This window comes from Penicillium antarcticum (assembly GCF_028974205.1).
Source record: "Penicillium antarcticum strain IBT 31339 chromosome Unknown utg000003l_segment0_segment0, whole genome shotgun sequence".
Lineage (NCBI taxonomy): Eukaryota > Fungi > Ascomycota > Eurotiomycetes > Eurotiales > Aspergillaceae > Penicillium > Penicillium antarcticum.
The window spans coordinates 2,472,907-2,489,749 of NW_026695301.1; the positions used below are offsets into that span (position 1 = coordinate 2,472,907).

Here is a 16,843-nt window from a genome sequence, read left to right on the forward strand (position 1 = left end):
GACTCATTCACTTTTTTTCATATTTCTGCGTCTAAGACGTAGGAGAGTTGAGAGGCGTCTATGAACAAAAACAAAATGGTATACAGTGCATCCATGCACGCCTTTTTTAACGCCAGATGAAAAACGCCAGTGCACGCTGGATGCCATATCAAGAAAAGATCCAAACCAAAACCAAAACCAGAACCAGAACCAGATCAGATGTTCCATATCCATATCCCACAGCCGCCTTACAGACGCCGAACCGGAAATATTCCACACACGGGATCCAGCCCTGCCGGATAAATGTAGGCTCGCAACCAAAGAAGAAATTAAACGACGTATGAGGTAGAGGTAGGGGTAAAGGTCAAGTGTAGAACACTCAGAGAGAAGAAGAAACACCAACAAGATCAACAATCTTACCGGCAACAGCAGACGGGTATCCACGCGACATCATCTCCTGGACGATAGCAGCAGCACTGGCACGATCATCGACACTCAAAAAGGCACGAGTCATAGCCTCGTAGGTGCTAGGCTCGCGCTTCTGAATGCCAATGCTATCGTAGATTGCCTTTGCCTTGAAGACATTACCCTCAGTAGCCCAGCCGTGGATGAGAGTATTGGCGATATAAGCTGTCATCTCGATCTTGCGCTGAGACATGTTCTGCACGACCTCTTCGGTGTCGGAGACGCGGTTGTTGGCGACCATCGACTCGAAGAGGGCTTGGTAGAGACAGGGCTGGGGTCGGACGCGGGGGTTGGACATGACGGTGTCGAAGACTTTGCGGGCGCCGGCTAGGTCGTACAAGACACAGCCCTTGGCATGAACCAAGGAGGCGTAGTGCACGGCGTCGGGGTATTGACCTGCAGCTTTCATGTGCTCGAGGACTTCTTCGGCGGCAGCCATGTTGATTGGCTCTAGGGAGGCGTGCGCGTCGATGAGGAGCTTGTATGTATGCATTGTGGGCTGGATGTGGCGGGCTTGCATGCGCTCATAGTAGGCGAGGACTTTGCTGAGATCGCGCTTTGTGTTGAGGAAGTATTGGATCATGGAGTTGTAAGGAGCGGGCCGGGGCTTGTAGTTTGGCATGGATTCCATTTCTTCGAACATTTCTTCCGCGAAGCGCTCGTCGCTGACGCGGCAGAGAGCGTTGACAATTGTGCCGTAGGTCACGCTGGTAGGACGCACGTTGTTGGCGCGCATCTCGGCGAAGTAGGCGAGACAGTCGTCGATGCGACGGGCCTTGCCGAGCTTCCCGATCAGCGCGTTGTACAGGAAGGAGGTGGGTTCAACGCCCTCGGCGACCGCGCGGTGAAAGATCTTCAGAGCCTCGGTGGCTTCATCGAAAGTCTTGGTGGACTCCTTCAGCGTGGTGATGTAAAGACCGAAGGTGTTGGCCGAAGGGGCGGAACCCAAGGTGAGAAGCTCCTGGTGGTACTGCGCGGCCAGCTGGCGGTCACCGAGGGTGAGGCAAGCGGCGACCATAGAATCCAGAATAGATACCCAACCGTACTTGACAACGCTGAAGTTCATATCGAGGGGAACGTCGGACCGAGCCATGCTGTGAATCTCGTGGGCCAGAGTCATACGACCAGACTTGGCCGCAGCGGTAATCAACTTAGCGTAGGTGATGTAGCGAGGGTGACGACCGATACGGCGCATGTTCTTGAGACGTGTCAAGGCCTCGTTGAGGTGAGTCTCGGCACGTCCGCTGGTCTTCTCGAGCTTTTCGGCGATGATGGCAGAACCACGGAAGTCGGTCGCATGCGCATAAGGATCAAAAGCTTCAGCATTGGCAGACGGGGTCGTAATCGAAGTCTCGGTCATGGAGACGGGGCTCTGGCGGTCGGAGAACATCTTGGGAGAAGCGGCAGAGGCCTGGGAGCTAGCCTCCAGGTGGTCCTGCCACCTCTTGACAACATCGGGACGGCTGACGAAAAGCTTGCCAACAACCTGGTCAACCAAGCCAACGGTGTTGATGTCCATAGGAAGACCAGTTGACAGAGCGACGTCGAGCATGTGTGCGAAGCGAACGGGATGGGCAACATCAAAGAGCATGGCACTGTTGCTAGCCAGCATACCGGCCTGCACTTGCAAAGCAAGGGTCAAGTCGGCAGGCTTGAGCTGCGAAATACCAATGGGACCCAGGTTAGCGACAGCGTGCTCAGCAAGAGGAGAAACCAGACCGCCGTTCTCGAGCATGGACCACAACAGAGTCATGGAAGCTTGAGGAGAAAGAACAGCGGCCGACTGCATGAGAACACGACCAAAGAGGTGAAGAGACTCAGTAATCTGTTCACGGACGACGTGTGTGGAGGACGCGTTGCGAATACGCGTGAACATGTTACGGGCTTGATGGAGACCCTCTTCAACATTTCCACTCTTGAGCAGAGCGACCGCATACATAGCGGTCGGCTGGACCAGATCCGGGGTTGCCTGACCCACTGTGTTCAACATGATCCACAAGGAACGGGCTGACGACACATTACCTTGACGAACGTGAAGAGCCAGCAGCGAGACAGCTGGGTTCTGTCGTACGTCGGGTGCAGTAGGTAGAGAATCATATGCTTCAGATGCAGTGGGGAGATCGCCTGCATCGGCGGCAGCCATGCAGATCCGAGAAATGGCCTGATCCCGGGATGCATCATGCAATTGGGCCTTGGCCTGTTCCAATGCCTTGCTGTGGTTGCCCGAGTTCATCAAGTGTTGCACAAGTGCCTCCTCGACAATGACGGTTTCCACTGCAGACCAGCGGTCCTGGCGACCTTCAGTGACCTCGTCAAACGAGGAGCGAATGCGATCGAGGAACTGCATGGCGCCCTCTTCCTTGCCGTTGGACAAGTATGCGCGGATCAGCGCAGCATAGACTTGGCCATCCTGACGCTGCACAATGCTGAAGATTCCGTTGTCGTCGGAGACAGCGAGACCGCGGTACTCATTGTAGCATTCAACAGCGCTGCGGAGATCGCCAACAGAAGCAAAGGCAGTGATCATTGATGGGAAAATCGTGGCATGAGGGGTCATCTTCTGCGATTCCATGTGGGCGTAAATGCGGATCATATCCTCCACCCTACCCTCCTTGGCACAGGCAATGATAAGGTGACGGTACATATCCAGCGGGAACACGAGACGGCTGTGACGGGCAACAGCAGTATTGAAGAGTTTGACAGCAATGGACAGAGATGTATCCTCGGCAAGGATATCGCGCTCCATCTCACTAGACTGAAGCATGAACTTGCCAGGCTCTTCCATACCACCGAATCGCACACGCTCACTCTCCAAAGCCTCCTTGGCCTTGATGATATCGTGAGCACGGGTGACCAGAAGCTGGACCAGAGTCTCATAAGTCTCTTCATCGGGAATTACCCTACGACGAAGCATGTCCGAATAGACATCCAGAGCTTTGGGGATAGCCTGAGCAGCATCAGGGTGCAGACGAACAGCAGCGACCAGCAAGGCATTATAAGCCTCGACAGTCGGAGTAATTCCATCATGCAGCAAAGTCTCAAACGCAGCAGGGATCTCCGCAAACTGCTTCGAAGCAGCCAGCTGCACAATGCGCTCCGAGGCAACCTGGTTAGCCTCGATAACAGCATCCGACACATCAGACTCAACGATCGCAGAACCCTCAGCAGCCTCCTCCGCTCTAGCCTGCTCCTCCTGAATCTGAATCTCACGAGCAACAGCCTCCTCAACCTGTGCACTAACGTCATCATTCATAGCAGCCTTGGTCGGATGCGGCGGAACAGTCTCCGGCGATGCAGCCCGATTCTCAGGAACATCGTCAGCTTCCTCAGACGGCTTCCAGCCAATACGGCGCTTGAACTCGAACTGAGTCCAATCGCTGTCATCGCCAGTCTGCTGGGCATGCTGCCAGGCGGCATAGTAAGCGGCTAAACCGAAGTCGCCGTTGCCGGAACCGCCCTGGCTGGCCTTTGCGCCGGCGCCGGAGGAACTGGACGCGTTGGAGAAGGCATTCTGGAGTTGGGTTGTACGGGAGAATTTGGCGGCGGGCTGGACGGCGAGCGGGTTAAAGGGCGCGGTCGACGCGTAGGACTGCGACGCGGCGACTACTGATTGAGCATAGCCATGGGTGAAGGCTTTGGTGAAACTCTGGCGCGCGAGGTGGGTGAATGGTTTGAAAACCATTTATCTGATGGGTGACCTCTTCAGAGCAAAGAGGCAATGCTGGGATTGTTAGATGGGTACTTCGAGTAGATGGAATTTGCATACCTTGCACTCAAATAGATAGTGAGAGTGCAGGTTCATTTGACGACAGCTGGTCGCCAATGAACGCGCAAGTGTAAAATTAAATTATTCAATAGAGAGAGATGTATGGAGGAAAGACGGAAGCCTGAAAAAAGAGCGAGGGGTGAGAAATAATCGTTGACATGAGTTTCACAGTGGGCCTAGAGCCGATCTTCTCCGGAGAATCCTCTAGATGTACCTATGACGGGTGTATAGCCACAGTGTTCACTCCTATTCATTTGATTTGTTTTCAACTATACGTGTCAATTTGAATAGATCTATACTTTGTAGATAAATATGTATATACATCAAAACCAGTATTTTCATATCTGATGCATATGGCACCACACAGTTAAGAGCCCAAGTATACACGCGACAAAGTACTGAATCTGCACCTGACCTGTATAGATATGTCAGCCAATCAGAGCAAGCGTAAAGGGGGCAGTACCTGGGGTGAGTCACGTTCTTTCCGATTCTTTTTCTTCGGAGGCCAATTGCTCCTTCCCCGAAACTCGGACTCGGCCTTAACGCGGTGTTTGCAGGTTTTGCGCGGACTTCGGACTCTTCACCCTTCTCTCCGTCTTCTCTCTCCGTCTGTTTGGTGCGAAACCTTGTCCCCCTTACACGTCACGTCTTTCTTCTCGACCGGTCGTATCTGTCAGCCCTTGACTCAAACATGACCTGCACATTGGTCTTGGGGCTGAAACCCCCTTCAAATCTTGTTTTCAGTTTTCCTTTTCCACAGGTCACTTCCCGTCTATTGCAATCTGGCCTGAAATACCGATGTCGAGAGGGTTTGGATTGGCTCATCGTTTGTGTCTGAAAACACCCAAAATCGACCCAAGATTATTCTGTCGCATCATCTTTCACCATAGACTGCTGCAAGGCTTGCTTTCTGGCAGGGGTCTTCGCCGGGATTCTCGGTTATTGGCGGGGGTCCCTTGCAACTGGAATTTTCCTGGCCGTTCGATTTTGGGTGATTTTCAGGCCCAAACAATAAGTTAATTCTTTTCACTCCTTTTATTCCAGGTGTTGCTTTGTGGTGGGTTCGATCTAGTTCGTTTTCGTTTTCGGGTTTTAGGGATGCGAAAGTCCCTCGTTTAGCCTGTCAGCTACCATGGATAAAACTCATCCTGATACCTGATCAGTGCATATGATATCAAATTTGCCTGCTGGTTTCGCCTCGTAGCCGTTACAATGACATTATCGACTTTGCATTCCTGATCCATCACGCAAAGATTGCCATTGCCACGCTTAGGACAGCTCTATTCGGCTTGAGATGGGAAAATGGTTGTTAAGTCTCAATTGTCCTGATGAGCCTGCGTAACTCATTTTTGTTTGCAGACGCGCTGAGCTGTTCGGGGCGAGCACATATACCCGCAGCAGGATTTTGCCTTGCAACTACACCCTAGTCCTCCAGAAGAGTTCTAGCCCATCGACTAGAATTCGCCCATCATTTACACAATAGTTTCCATAGAGCAAGGCAAAAGGTGTGAAGCTTCAACACAGTCATTTGAGCCCATCTATTCTTCCTGCCGGAAAGGGGTAGATGTAGACAAGATAGCATTGTTTTAGATTCGGTAGTCTACAGAAACGCCTACAGATAGACAGTCTCGGATTGTTCCCTACCCAGAAAAGAAATGCCAATAAAGGTTGAACATAAGCTGAAGCTGTGATCAATTGAGCTCCTGCACCTACGGTATCGTAAACGACAGCCATGCTGATATCTTGTTTGTGATCACACACTTTGCAAAGCCCTTGTTGTCTGTTCGTTCATGCATCTTCTTGGAGCTCAATTTTATTCTATTTCGGGTGTAGCATATCATCAACATATGAAAGTTAATCTGTATATCTGTATAACTCTATAAATCGCTTGCTGGATGATGCTGGCCCCCGATCTTGCTTGAAATCATTCAATCTATCCCTCACTGTTCAGATGTATCCAAATATCTTTCACGATGACAGTTCTTCTCACTGGGCTTCGTTGCCCTCGCGTGCATCTGACATCGGGATGATCAGCCGATAATAAAGTCCGTCTCAACTCAAGCTGAAATAACAAAATACCATACTGCATACCATACTGCAACATATTTTCTCTGCCCGGCTTATACTAGCCAGTCAACCTGTCAAAGGTACTTGTAAAAACATGACATATCTTTCTGATGGGGGCCTCCCTACACACTACCAACTCTGCCAGACCAACATTCCATGCCTATTTACACGTATCTAACCATACTCACCCGTCTAACAATCTCGCCGTAACCTGCCAAAAGTCAGACCTCCAATCTTACATCAGCGGGTCAAATCGGCGGTCTTGACACTCGGACACATGGCCGAGCACGAACCGCGCTGTCGATCGGTTCCGTGCCGTCTCGCAGGGCGTGCCGCTCCTAGAAAATTACAATCCTACTGTACTCATTTGCTGTCGATTATCATGTATAGTTATCGGAGGATTCCGATGCTGGGGTTTTTTAGGGAATAAATTTAGCGGAAAGTGTTCGTGCTGACATGGTAAGGTAGAGCTTGAGCTGGGTCATCATAGGATACTGTACTCGTTATCAGCAACCTATAAGCTGGATATACTAAGTCCTCTGGCTTAGATACCTTACTACACCTGCATCAGTCTTGCAGTCTTAGAAGCCCTATATATACTGTAGAGCATGACAGCAACCCCGCCTCGTCACGACTCGTTTCAAACGCCGAGTATAGTTACTATGCACAGATGTACAAGTACATGTAGATCAGCTCGAAAATGTGTCACGAGTTACGGACTCGAGATAACCTTGAGACAGTCAGTGCGCACTACAGAACCAAGCGCCCTTCGTGGGGTAGTTTTGTCGATCACTGGGTAAAAGTTACATTTACATGGGTTTTAGATAACTTTACCGTAAGGTTGACAAGTTGGGACCCAGGATGTTTGAGTCCCACTTCGTCTTGGTACAGGTAGGCCCGTGTCCGGGGGAGGGGTTGTATGGGATCATATGGTCTTGCTTTTAATGGATAGCTACTCTACTGTATACCGCATGTAGGCTGATCTTTGGAGAGTGGATTGTTGAGATATGACATAAATGGCATGAACCGGTTATAAAGATAGCCAAACCGGAACTACAATACAACATCTAAATTTCAGTAGAGTAATTTATACTGGGAATGAAATTTCAGCTCGGAGCTACTGTAGGTTTACAGCTATGACTCATTTCTTAAACGGTAAATGGTAATGGTGATTGCATCAAATACGAACAATCAAAACAACGTCTGCCTCAGGTGTCTAAACGGGCACCCAAACAGGAAATAGAGGCCTTGGATTTCATCATCACCGACTATCACAATATGGGTCCACGAAAAAAAAAAAAGATTTTGCTGTGACTTTACCTACAAAGTACGTAAATGTAGTATTTGGTGACAAATTCACAATACTCCACCTGTACACCTGTGCCGTGGCTTGCATATGAATCCATGCGTATAGTACCTGTGACAATAGTACTAGTATGACAGACTTTCCGACCACGCAGAATAATGTAGACCACTTTCATACCATGAACCGTTATACATATTATGAACAAAAACAGTGACAGAAGCCAAAGAAACGCCAAGGCTTCTAATTCTTCTGCGGTTGTTCTATGGAGCATATTGCCAGATTAGGCCACCACGTGATCCGGATATACGGTCTCGGAGCTCTCGGCTTGCAACTTTCCCATACGGCCCTACCGGACGATCTATGTGGGGCCGATATAAAGTCCCTCATATTACGTGCCGTTGCAAGGGTTTCTTCTGCTTAGCAATCAATCGTTTTGTTAATAACACGCTCGTTCAAAAGGCTGCCGATTTCCGAGTGGCTATTGTATAGTAATGTCTCGGAGACTTTATATGTCTACGGATAGCTATGTCATGTAAGTAAGGTTTACTTGACAGGTGAGGTCATGGTATAGTCTATAGAGTCTGGCTGTGCGTGTACATATCGTCTATAGTGTAAGTTGTAAGGCCTGGGCTGAATGTACATCCCGCATTCGATATGTACGATGATGTTGGCATACATTACCATACTATCTATACAAGTGGGTCTAGATCGTCGTCCCCATGACGATACTCATTTCCTTTAAGGGTCCGCTCCCGCGTCATCCGTGCCTGGCAAGGCCATCACGGTAAATTCGGAAACTAGGGAGAAGGGTGATACCCAAGGGGAAGATGGCAAAAAAAAAGATGAAGCAATTGAGAGTCTGGTTCGGCTCGGAAAATCAGACTGCCTTTATACTCGGGGAGTGGGATTGAACCATGCCGGGATAGCCGGTAGGAGCTTCCATGTCTGGTGATAATCCACTATGGGCGGAACTCTGGGCGAATGAGTTTTCAATGGGCAAGGGGTCTTTGGGCTTTGATGCGCTTATAAATTGCGATTTCCCAGATCTGGGGTTCTTTCTTCTTTTCTTGTACTATACGGACATACCTCCTCCACAATCTAATTTATAGATCCTGCACAAACGTTTTTGGTCATGGCAACCACCATTGAAACACCACAGCACCCAGTGCGTGAACGAGGCTCTGAAAGCGACACCTCGGTCGACGAGATCGCGCAAGTGAAGCAGCAGAATGCGCTGGCTTCGCTAGGAAAACCCGGCAAGGACCTCGACACAGCATCCCCCAAACGATGGAAAACATTCTGGTCGGCATTCCGACACCTAGCGCACCTGACTCCGAAAGAAGTCGACGATTTCATGGCCTCCTATGTCATCTACAACCTCGACTGGTCCGACGAGAAGCAAATGACCGAAGCGCTAGGCCCGAATTACCAAGAGAAAGTCGGCGACTGTCTAAAATCCTACTACGGAGTCCTCAACCACCTCTGCGCCCTCGGTGACGTCGAGAAAATGTATATCCCGCCCTGGATGAGCCGCAAAGCAAACTGCCTCGAGAACCAGATCCTCTATGAGCGTTCCATCGCAGCAGATATCGGCCTCAAGACCGGCGACAAGGTTCTGGATCTGGGATGTGGACGTGGTCGCGTCGCTGCGCATATGGCGCAACATACTGGCGCGGCTGTTACCGGTCTCAACATCGACCCGAATCAGGTTGAGCAGGCGTCTAGCTACAACAAGCAGCTTGGAAACAGTAACAACTTCGTCGTGCAGGATTTCAATGACCTGCCCCTGCCTTTCGCGAACGATAGCTTCGACGCCTTCTACCAGATCCAGGCTTTGAGTCTATGCAAAGACCTGCCTGCCCTGTTCCGCGAGATCTTCCGTGTCGTCAAGCCCGGCTCGAAGATCTCCCTGTTGGACTGGATTAGTCTGCCCGACTATGACGCCACCAACCCCGAACACGCTGAGCTGATGCGCCGTGTCAAGCCGCTCATTGGTGCTGTGGGTACTCCTACCCAGGAGAGTCTGGAGGCTGCGCTTAAAGTGGCTGGATTTGAGGTTGTGCGCTCGGAGAATGCTAGCATTGATGGCCTTCAATCGCCGCTGATTGATACCGTTGATGGATACTTCCGTACCCTGCGCCAGGCTATTTTGGCGCTTGTCAAAGTTCATGTCTTGCCGAAGCATTTCAAGACTCTTATCAATCGTCTTTGTCTTGATGGGCAGGCTTTTGTTAAGATGGATACTATGCGTCTGGCCACGACGAGTTATAGCATCATCGCGCAGAAGCCGAAGGCTTAGTTGGAACTAGGTTGGCCCCACTTGATTGTGGCGAATTGTCGCCACTGGCGCGATGTTTATTTTTGAGGTAACCTTGAGGTTATTGTCTAATATTCATTGTTCCTGGTCTTTTCGAATTGGACTTTTGCTTCCTTTTCGGATGCCTCAATCGAGGTCGTCACGACATCATACAGATACCCTGTGCAGTTATCAACGCTTGAAAAGCCTTGAGTTTGGGAGTTTGCGGGTTTTGTCTTTTTCTTCTTCTCACTTCATTTGGTTCATCATTTTCGGCGTCATGCTTTGGCGGGTTTCTTGTTGCGAGCAATGTGTATGGAGTTTCATGACCATTTTCGAGGGAATTGCATAGAGCTTAACATTGTTCCTATAATAGTTATTGACGAAATGAATATATTCAGAAAACGTCTTCATTTTTTCGCAAATTACACTCTATATCTCTTTCTTTGCTACTATCTCTTCAATTCTTTCCTTCTTTCCAGTGCCTTGAAATATTGTCCTCACTCCAACTTCTGCTCACCACAGTCGTTGTTCACGAGGTCTTAATTACTCTGAATGCCATCGCTGACTTCCTACAAATTTCCATCTCTTCTATTACTTCCTTTGCCGCTTATCATTTCTATTATACATGGTGCCTTGAAGCGTCCTCTCGACTCGATCAATTCGACGTCCACTCACCACAGTTAGAAGTCTGACACTTTCCCATCAGTCAGTTTCCGTGTTCACGAGGTCTTCAGTTGCTTTTCATGCCCTCACTCACTTTCTGGTCACTTACCATCTTTCCGTTTCTTTGCTACTTTCCTTTTTCTATTCCACGCAGTGCCTTGAAATCTTGTCTAAACTCGATCAGCTCAATATCTACTTCTCACAGACCTAAGTCTTACACTTTCCAACCCATCATTTTCGGTGTTCATAAAATCCTCAATGACTTTGAATGCCCTCGCTCACTCCCCGCTCACTGTCACCTTCACTATATCTAACATTTTCCCACTTCCTTTCTTACACCCTCTGCTTCTGTTCTTACATACATCTAATACCTATCTGAAATTGTTCTACTTCGGTCCTCACATCTTTCGCCGTCTACTGTCCATCTCCCTCCATTGCTAATTACCTTTACGGTTGTGCACAGTACATTGGATGTTCCTTTGACTCTATCAATTCAATATCTACTCATCACGGTCGTAAGGGCAACAAATTCTCAGCCAGTTTCGTTTTTCCTGAGATCTTCCATTACTTGACATACTCCGATGCCCTCGCTCAGTTTCTGTTCACTTTTTGTCATCCTAGTCTTTCTAACTCCTTTCTAAATCTCCACGTATTTTGCTTTATTTGCTAACTACATCTTCAGCTTGTATACAATAGATTGGAAAGATTCTCTTGACTAGATCAATTTGGCGTTTACGTCTAATCAACACGCTGGTAAGTCCAATGCTTTCTAGTCTTTCTTCTTCTTTCCACAACACTCTCCTCGGCTCATATTTCTACACCTACTTATACCTCCATCCTCTTATATCTCTTGTTTTTACAATCCTTTCCATTAAAATCTTCCTTTACGTCGTTTCTCTTACTTCTTCCAACTTCATCCCAGAACCTTCATCCTCTTCTACCTCTCATCTTACATCGTCATACTCTTGCATCTTGCATCTGGCATTGTGTGATACATTCACTATCTGATACACTGAGCCTCAAAAGCCTTCATAGTTCAGCCTCCATCCTTTTTCAGCCTTCACAATTGCATCATTTTCTCCAAACGGTTAACGATCGCTTTTCGATCTGTAACCTGACTCTAGTACCTCTTTCTACTTATTTTTCCTTTTCCTTGAGAAACAGACAGATAACTGCGACTTCCAATTCCTCCTGCTACGCTACCTTGACACTTTGCTCCAGACCCAAATCTCACGTGCTTGCTCCACGACAATACATCACCCGAATCACCATTCTGATTCTCACACCAAATCTCATTTCCAGGTGCCAATCAACGTGACCCTTCTCTACATATCCGTTTGATCCACATCATGGATCCTCAAGGCCCAGACCAGGGCACTAGGGAAGAAAGTCTTCTGTTTGTCAAGCAGGAGTCAGCTGAACCGGATAACGGCAAGTACTGCCAGCACTATGCATGGTATGGGCGTAGCTAACAATATATCAGGTCCAGAGCAGCGAAAAATACCCAAGCCAAGTGCAGCTCTTCTCAAGATCCTCAAGGCCAACAAGAAGAACCCTGAAAGTCACTACCAGAAGGACCAACAATCTCTGTATTCTCAATATGATACAAGTGGCGTCAAATCAGCAGAACATCAGAGCGGGGGCAACAACGATGCCCGGGCCGCTGAAGGCGAAGAAACTTCGGAATCTACATTCGGAGATGATGACAACTTTGAGGAAGAAGATCAAGCTTTCAAGTCCGACGAAGACGATGGAACCAAGCAAGTCCCCCTCCCATATGGCCCTGATCATATTGAGCTAATTGTATCAGATGGCAAGCTACCCAAATATGGTACTCTAGTCTGAAGATTCCTTCTCTCGAAGCCGCAATTAGATTCGAAAAAGCAAGGCAACAAGATCGCATGCGAACAACCAAGATCGAAAGAAAGAAGCGTTTTGCCGAGGAGGTCCTGTATGAAAAGGAAATGCAGAATCTTGATCGCTTACTTGAAACTTCGGAATCGGATGCCCAAGAGGTGCTATACGATGACCAGTCTCCGGAAAAAGTCCCCGAAAGTCAGAGTCCAAAGCCCAATCCAGTGCCCATGCCAACACCAAAGCAGGCAAAAAAGGCTCAGATTTCGAAAAAGGAAATCAACCGTGCGTCCAAAATTGGGTTTCAACATTTGCGTGAGAAACAGGCCGAAAAATGGTCAACGAAGAAGTCAAAAAAGACCCAACAAAAGACGACCAGGTTATCCAATGCTGACATTGATAACCTTTTCTATCATGATCTCGTCGCCAGTGCCAAGGCGAATGCGTCAATGTCTGAACTTCCTAAGTCTGAAAACAAGGACAAGTCAAAGGCCCTAGCAGAAATCATCGCTGCGCTGCCAATTGACGACCAAAGAGAGGCAAAGTCGGACAGGGCTAAATGCATTGAAGCTTCAAAGAAGTTTACACCTTCCGCGAAGTTTATTGACCAGGCCTGGAAAATCAAAGGACTAGCGACGGGTCTATACCACTACCAGGTAAGTGACCACCAGCTTTGCAGAAGCATGGGACTAACAGCGTAGCTTATCTCTACTGCTTGGATGGTAAGTGAACGTTTGAGGTCTCTACTTACAGAACGAGCTGACATAGACAGCGTGATCGTGAGAACTCCGATACCGAGCCCAACGGTGGGTTACTGTGTGATGAGATGGGCCTGGGTAAAACACTTACAGCAATCGGTGAGTATGCACGAGATAACCTTGTCACCAGTCGCTTACTTTGCTAGCAAATTTCGTAGAGGGACGATCTGCAGAAGAAGGCCCGACTTTGATCGTTGTCCCAAGAAACCTGGTCACTCACTGGTTTGTTATTTATTGTCCGACCCTAGAGAAACCCATGAGACTAATCTTCATAGGCTGGATCAACTTGAGAAACACTGCGAGAAGAACACGGTCACACCGATCGCGTACCACGCCGGTGCACGACCCCGAATTTCGGGCAACCTAGGTGCTTGGCTTCAGAAGCAGGACGTTGTGTAGGATAATGCCTGGATCATTGATTGACTTAAGCTGACATGATACAGGGTGACCACATACTACGAGATCAACGCCTCTTACCCGGCTATGAAGCCACCAGAAAATGCTGCAGAGTACGAGGCTCTCGAAGAATGGTGGAAGAGTTTCTATGCTGAGCATCTTGGTGTCTTCCACGCAACCAGATGGCATCGGATCATTCTTGACGGTAACTAATCATCATGAAGTTCCTTTCCATACTAATGCGCTAATGCTTTACATAGAGGCCCACGCCATCAAGAACCTAGATGCGAAGACCTCTATTGCTGTCCGGGCTCTAAGTGCGAAACACAAATGGGTTTTGAGTGGAACTCCTTTGCATAAGTAAGTTAACCACCAAGATACTGAGTGAGAGGCTTACTTGCTTTAGTTGCATTGAGGAGTTCTATCCTTATTTCGAATTCATCGGTGTCCCGTCTAGCAGCCCATTTGAAACTTTCCAAAAGAATTACTGCAACGTTACTTATCCCTCTCCTCTCCAAATTCCTGTTTTAATACCCATTGAAGTTCCTGTCACTGACATCAAATTTAGAGACAACCAGTTTCCCGTGAAAGGCTCATTGCCATGCTTCGTCTTGTATTGCACCGCAAAACGCATGACAGTCGCATGTTCAAGTTGCCGCTCATCCACCTTCCAGGAATTTCTGAGAACGAAGTATATCTTGACCATAATCCAGCGGAGGCTTACCTCTATGAAAGGATGCATCAGTTCTTCCTCGAAATGATCAATGGTAAGACCGCAAGTTTCGGCAATCGTTGAATTGGCACTAACATACTACAAGGCTTGGTCAGAGACAGAGGAAAGCAGTTCAAATGCTTTCTCACGATGGTCCTGAAACTGAGAATGTTTACAAGTCATCTACTTGTCGTGCAAGACATCGTTAAGAGGATCATCAATCAGCCTGGAGTCATTGAGAACATGAAACACCTTGTGAAAGGGCAAGGGGATTCCGATTCCGCCAAGATAACCAAATCCCTCATAGCTATGAAGTCCAATGCTCCCCTGCTCTGGGCCCCTGCTCTCCCTCGGGTGGAGAGCTCATTTGATCGCCCACGACCTCCAGCAAGCAGTCAGAACCTACAAGAGGTGCTGCGGGCTAAATTGGAAATTCTTCATGGCCGAGGAAACTGGAACGAGCGCCTTGAGCGTACTGAATGCCCACGGTGCAGATCACCACCTGTCGAGTCATTCGTTCTTACGCCGTGTCTCCACCTCTATTGCGAGCAATGTTTTGACGAGCTTCCGGATGAAAATGGAAAAACGGATACAGTCGCTCGACTTTGTTGTATTTGCAGGGCCCCCATCAACGAGGCTGGATTCTACGAGGATATAAATGACCCTGATATGTCTGAGCCTCCCGAGCCAGCTCAATATATCGAGACGGAATTCATGACCAACACCCCGAAAAGAAAGAAAAGGACTTCCAAGGCAAAGGCCCAGCACAAACGGCAAAAAAAGAATTCCAAAATCGAGAAAAGGCCCCTTAATGTTCGTTTACTCGATCATAAACCGGATGGAGATTCGAGTGGGAATTCAAGTGAAGACGAAATGGACCAGAAGTGCGATTGGATTCAGATCATCGGCGACAGAATGCCTAGCACAAAGCTTGAGGCCATCAAAAAGCTTGTCAAAGATTGGGTGGAACAAGACCCAACGGTCAAGATTGTGATTTTCACCCAATTTCTATCATCAGTCACACTCATTGAGTGGTTATGCGTGAACAATGATTGGGGATATGCCAAGGTCAGAATTGGAAGTCAACCTATCAGCCAACTATACTAACATCATATCATAGATGACCGGGCAAATGTCCTTTGTTTCCCGAGAAAGCCAGATCAAAACCTTCAAAGAAGATGATAAGACCCATGTTCTTATCTCTTCCTTGAAGGCTGGTGGCGTGGGCCTTGATCTTTCGATGGCAAACAAATGCATCCTAGTAGATCTATGGTGGAACGAAGCTGTCCAAGACCAGGCAAGTTATAAAACTAATTTGTACTTGAACATTGACATAATAACTTTCTTCAAAAGGCTTACTGCCGTTTGTACCGTATCGGCCAAATTCGTCAGGTTGAATACGTCAAGCTCATTACCAAGAGCACAATCGACGAGCTCCTCCTAACAACACAAAGGAGAAAGACCCGTCAAATTAGCACTGTAATGAGCCAGAAGGCTCTTACAAGCACCAATACGATGAAAGAGCTGCTATCTATGTTCGGGGATGTCACTGAGACAGTTGGGGGTGGCTTTCAAATCTCGGCTTACAATGCTGAACAAGCTGCCAGGTTCTGGGATGGCATTCGTGAGAAGGATAAGACCCGGTGAACCTCAAATTCCGTGGGGAGAGTCTGAGAAAGAAACAGAAAGACAGGGGGGTGATATGAGCAGGAGGGCAATGAGGCGTTGCTATTCAGTTTGCTCTTCTTATTGCTATTCGCCCAACTCTGCAATTGCTCAATGTGGCGGAGATTCTAATGCCAAAGAAGAGGATGGACATGAGACACTCATTTAGTTAATTAGTTAACAAACAGATGCTCTTTTATACCCACCTGCGTACTAATACTGTCATGGGATCCCTTATTTCAAGAGGATATAGGCACGTACATAGGGCTGCGAAAGCATTGGACAGTATGTGATAGCCTTGAAGTAAATATACACTTTTACACATCGTTTTCCCCTTTCCCCTTGAGTGGCCTCTGGTCTTATGCCTATTCCTATACCTCTTCTTACACTTCTCTCTTCGCCCCCCTTTTTTTGCTGGTTTCCGAGTGCCTCGGGTTAATTATCTAGATCATGTATAAAGGTAGATGTATAACAAAAACTTTAAGTTAGTTCCTATAATATACCATATCTCTTGATGGCATTAGACCTCTATAGGAAGGAGAGAGATATATTCATGGAATCCTTCATTCAATCTATAAAATGACCAGAGGCACTCGAAAATGAGCATAAAATAGGTGAAAAAGTGGCTAAAGTGGGACAAAAAACAACATAAAAAGAAATATTCGCTCCAAGTCTTCGCCAATACTATACCATAGACTACTGTTTTACATCAGGTCCTATCGCATCTTTGATTGATACTAAAGGCGCAGATATTGACTATACTAGTCCATCCACAATCATGTTATTCGCTACAGTAGACCAAGACCAAAAGGAGACCCTAAGCTATCTTTTGTCTCATGCAATTGTAAGATGGTACGGTACATAGATAGAGATAGATATATAAATAGTCATGAGCAAAGAAAGAGAACACATT

General features: G+C 47.8%; 3 protein-coding genes across 3 annotated transcripts; 2 read left to right on the forward strand and 1 right to left on the reverse strand.

Annotated features, from left to right (window-relative positions):
* Positions 1-358: 358 nt before the first annotated feature.
* Positions 359-4,126, reverse strand: N7508_003656 (pentatricopeptide repeat protein; the record flags this gene model as incomplete). The annotated part of the gene is made up of 1 exon (XM_058461722.1): positions 359-4,126. One exon carries the CDS (start codon positions 4,124-4,126, stop codon positions 359-361), a length of 3,768 nt encoding a protein of 1,255 aa, XP_058322299.1.
* Positions 4,127-8,715: 4,589 nt separating this feature from the next.
* N7508_003657 (class I SAM-dependent methyltransferase) lies at positions 8,716-9,882 on the forward strand (the record flags this gene model as incomplete). The annotated part of the gene is made up of 1 exon (XM_058461723.1): positions 8,716-9,882. The coding sequence occupies one exon, from the start codon at positions 8,716-8,718 to the stop codon at positions 9,880-9,882; it is 1,167 nt and encodes a 388-aa protein (XP_058322300.1).
* Positions 9,883-11,894: 2,012 nt separating this feature from the next.
* On the forward strand, positions 11,895-15,912 carry N7508_003658 (putative SNF2 family helicase; the record flags this gene model as incomplete). The annotated part of the gene is made up of 14 exons (XM_058461724.1): positions 11,895-12,001; positions 12,060-12,376; positions 12,430-13,055; positions 13,101-13,121; positions 13,172-13,256; positions 13,316-13,379; positions 13,433-13,552; positions 13,601-13,758; positions 13,814-13,913; positions 13,960-14,047; positions 14,122-14,320; positions 14,372-15,333; positions 15,386-15,526; positions 15,619-15,912. The coding sequence occupies 14 exons, from the start codon at positions 11,895-11,897 to the stop codon at positions 15,910-15,912; spliced, it is 3,282 nt and encodes a 1,093-aa protein (XP_058322301.1).
* Positions 15,913-16,843: the final 931 nt, after the last annotated feature.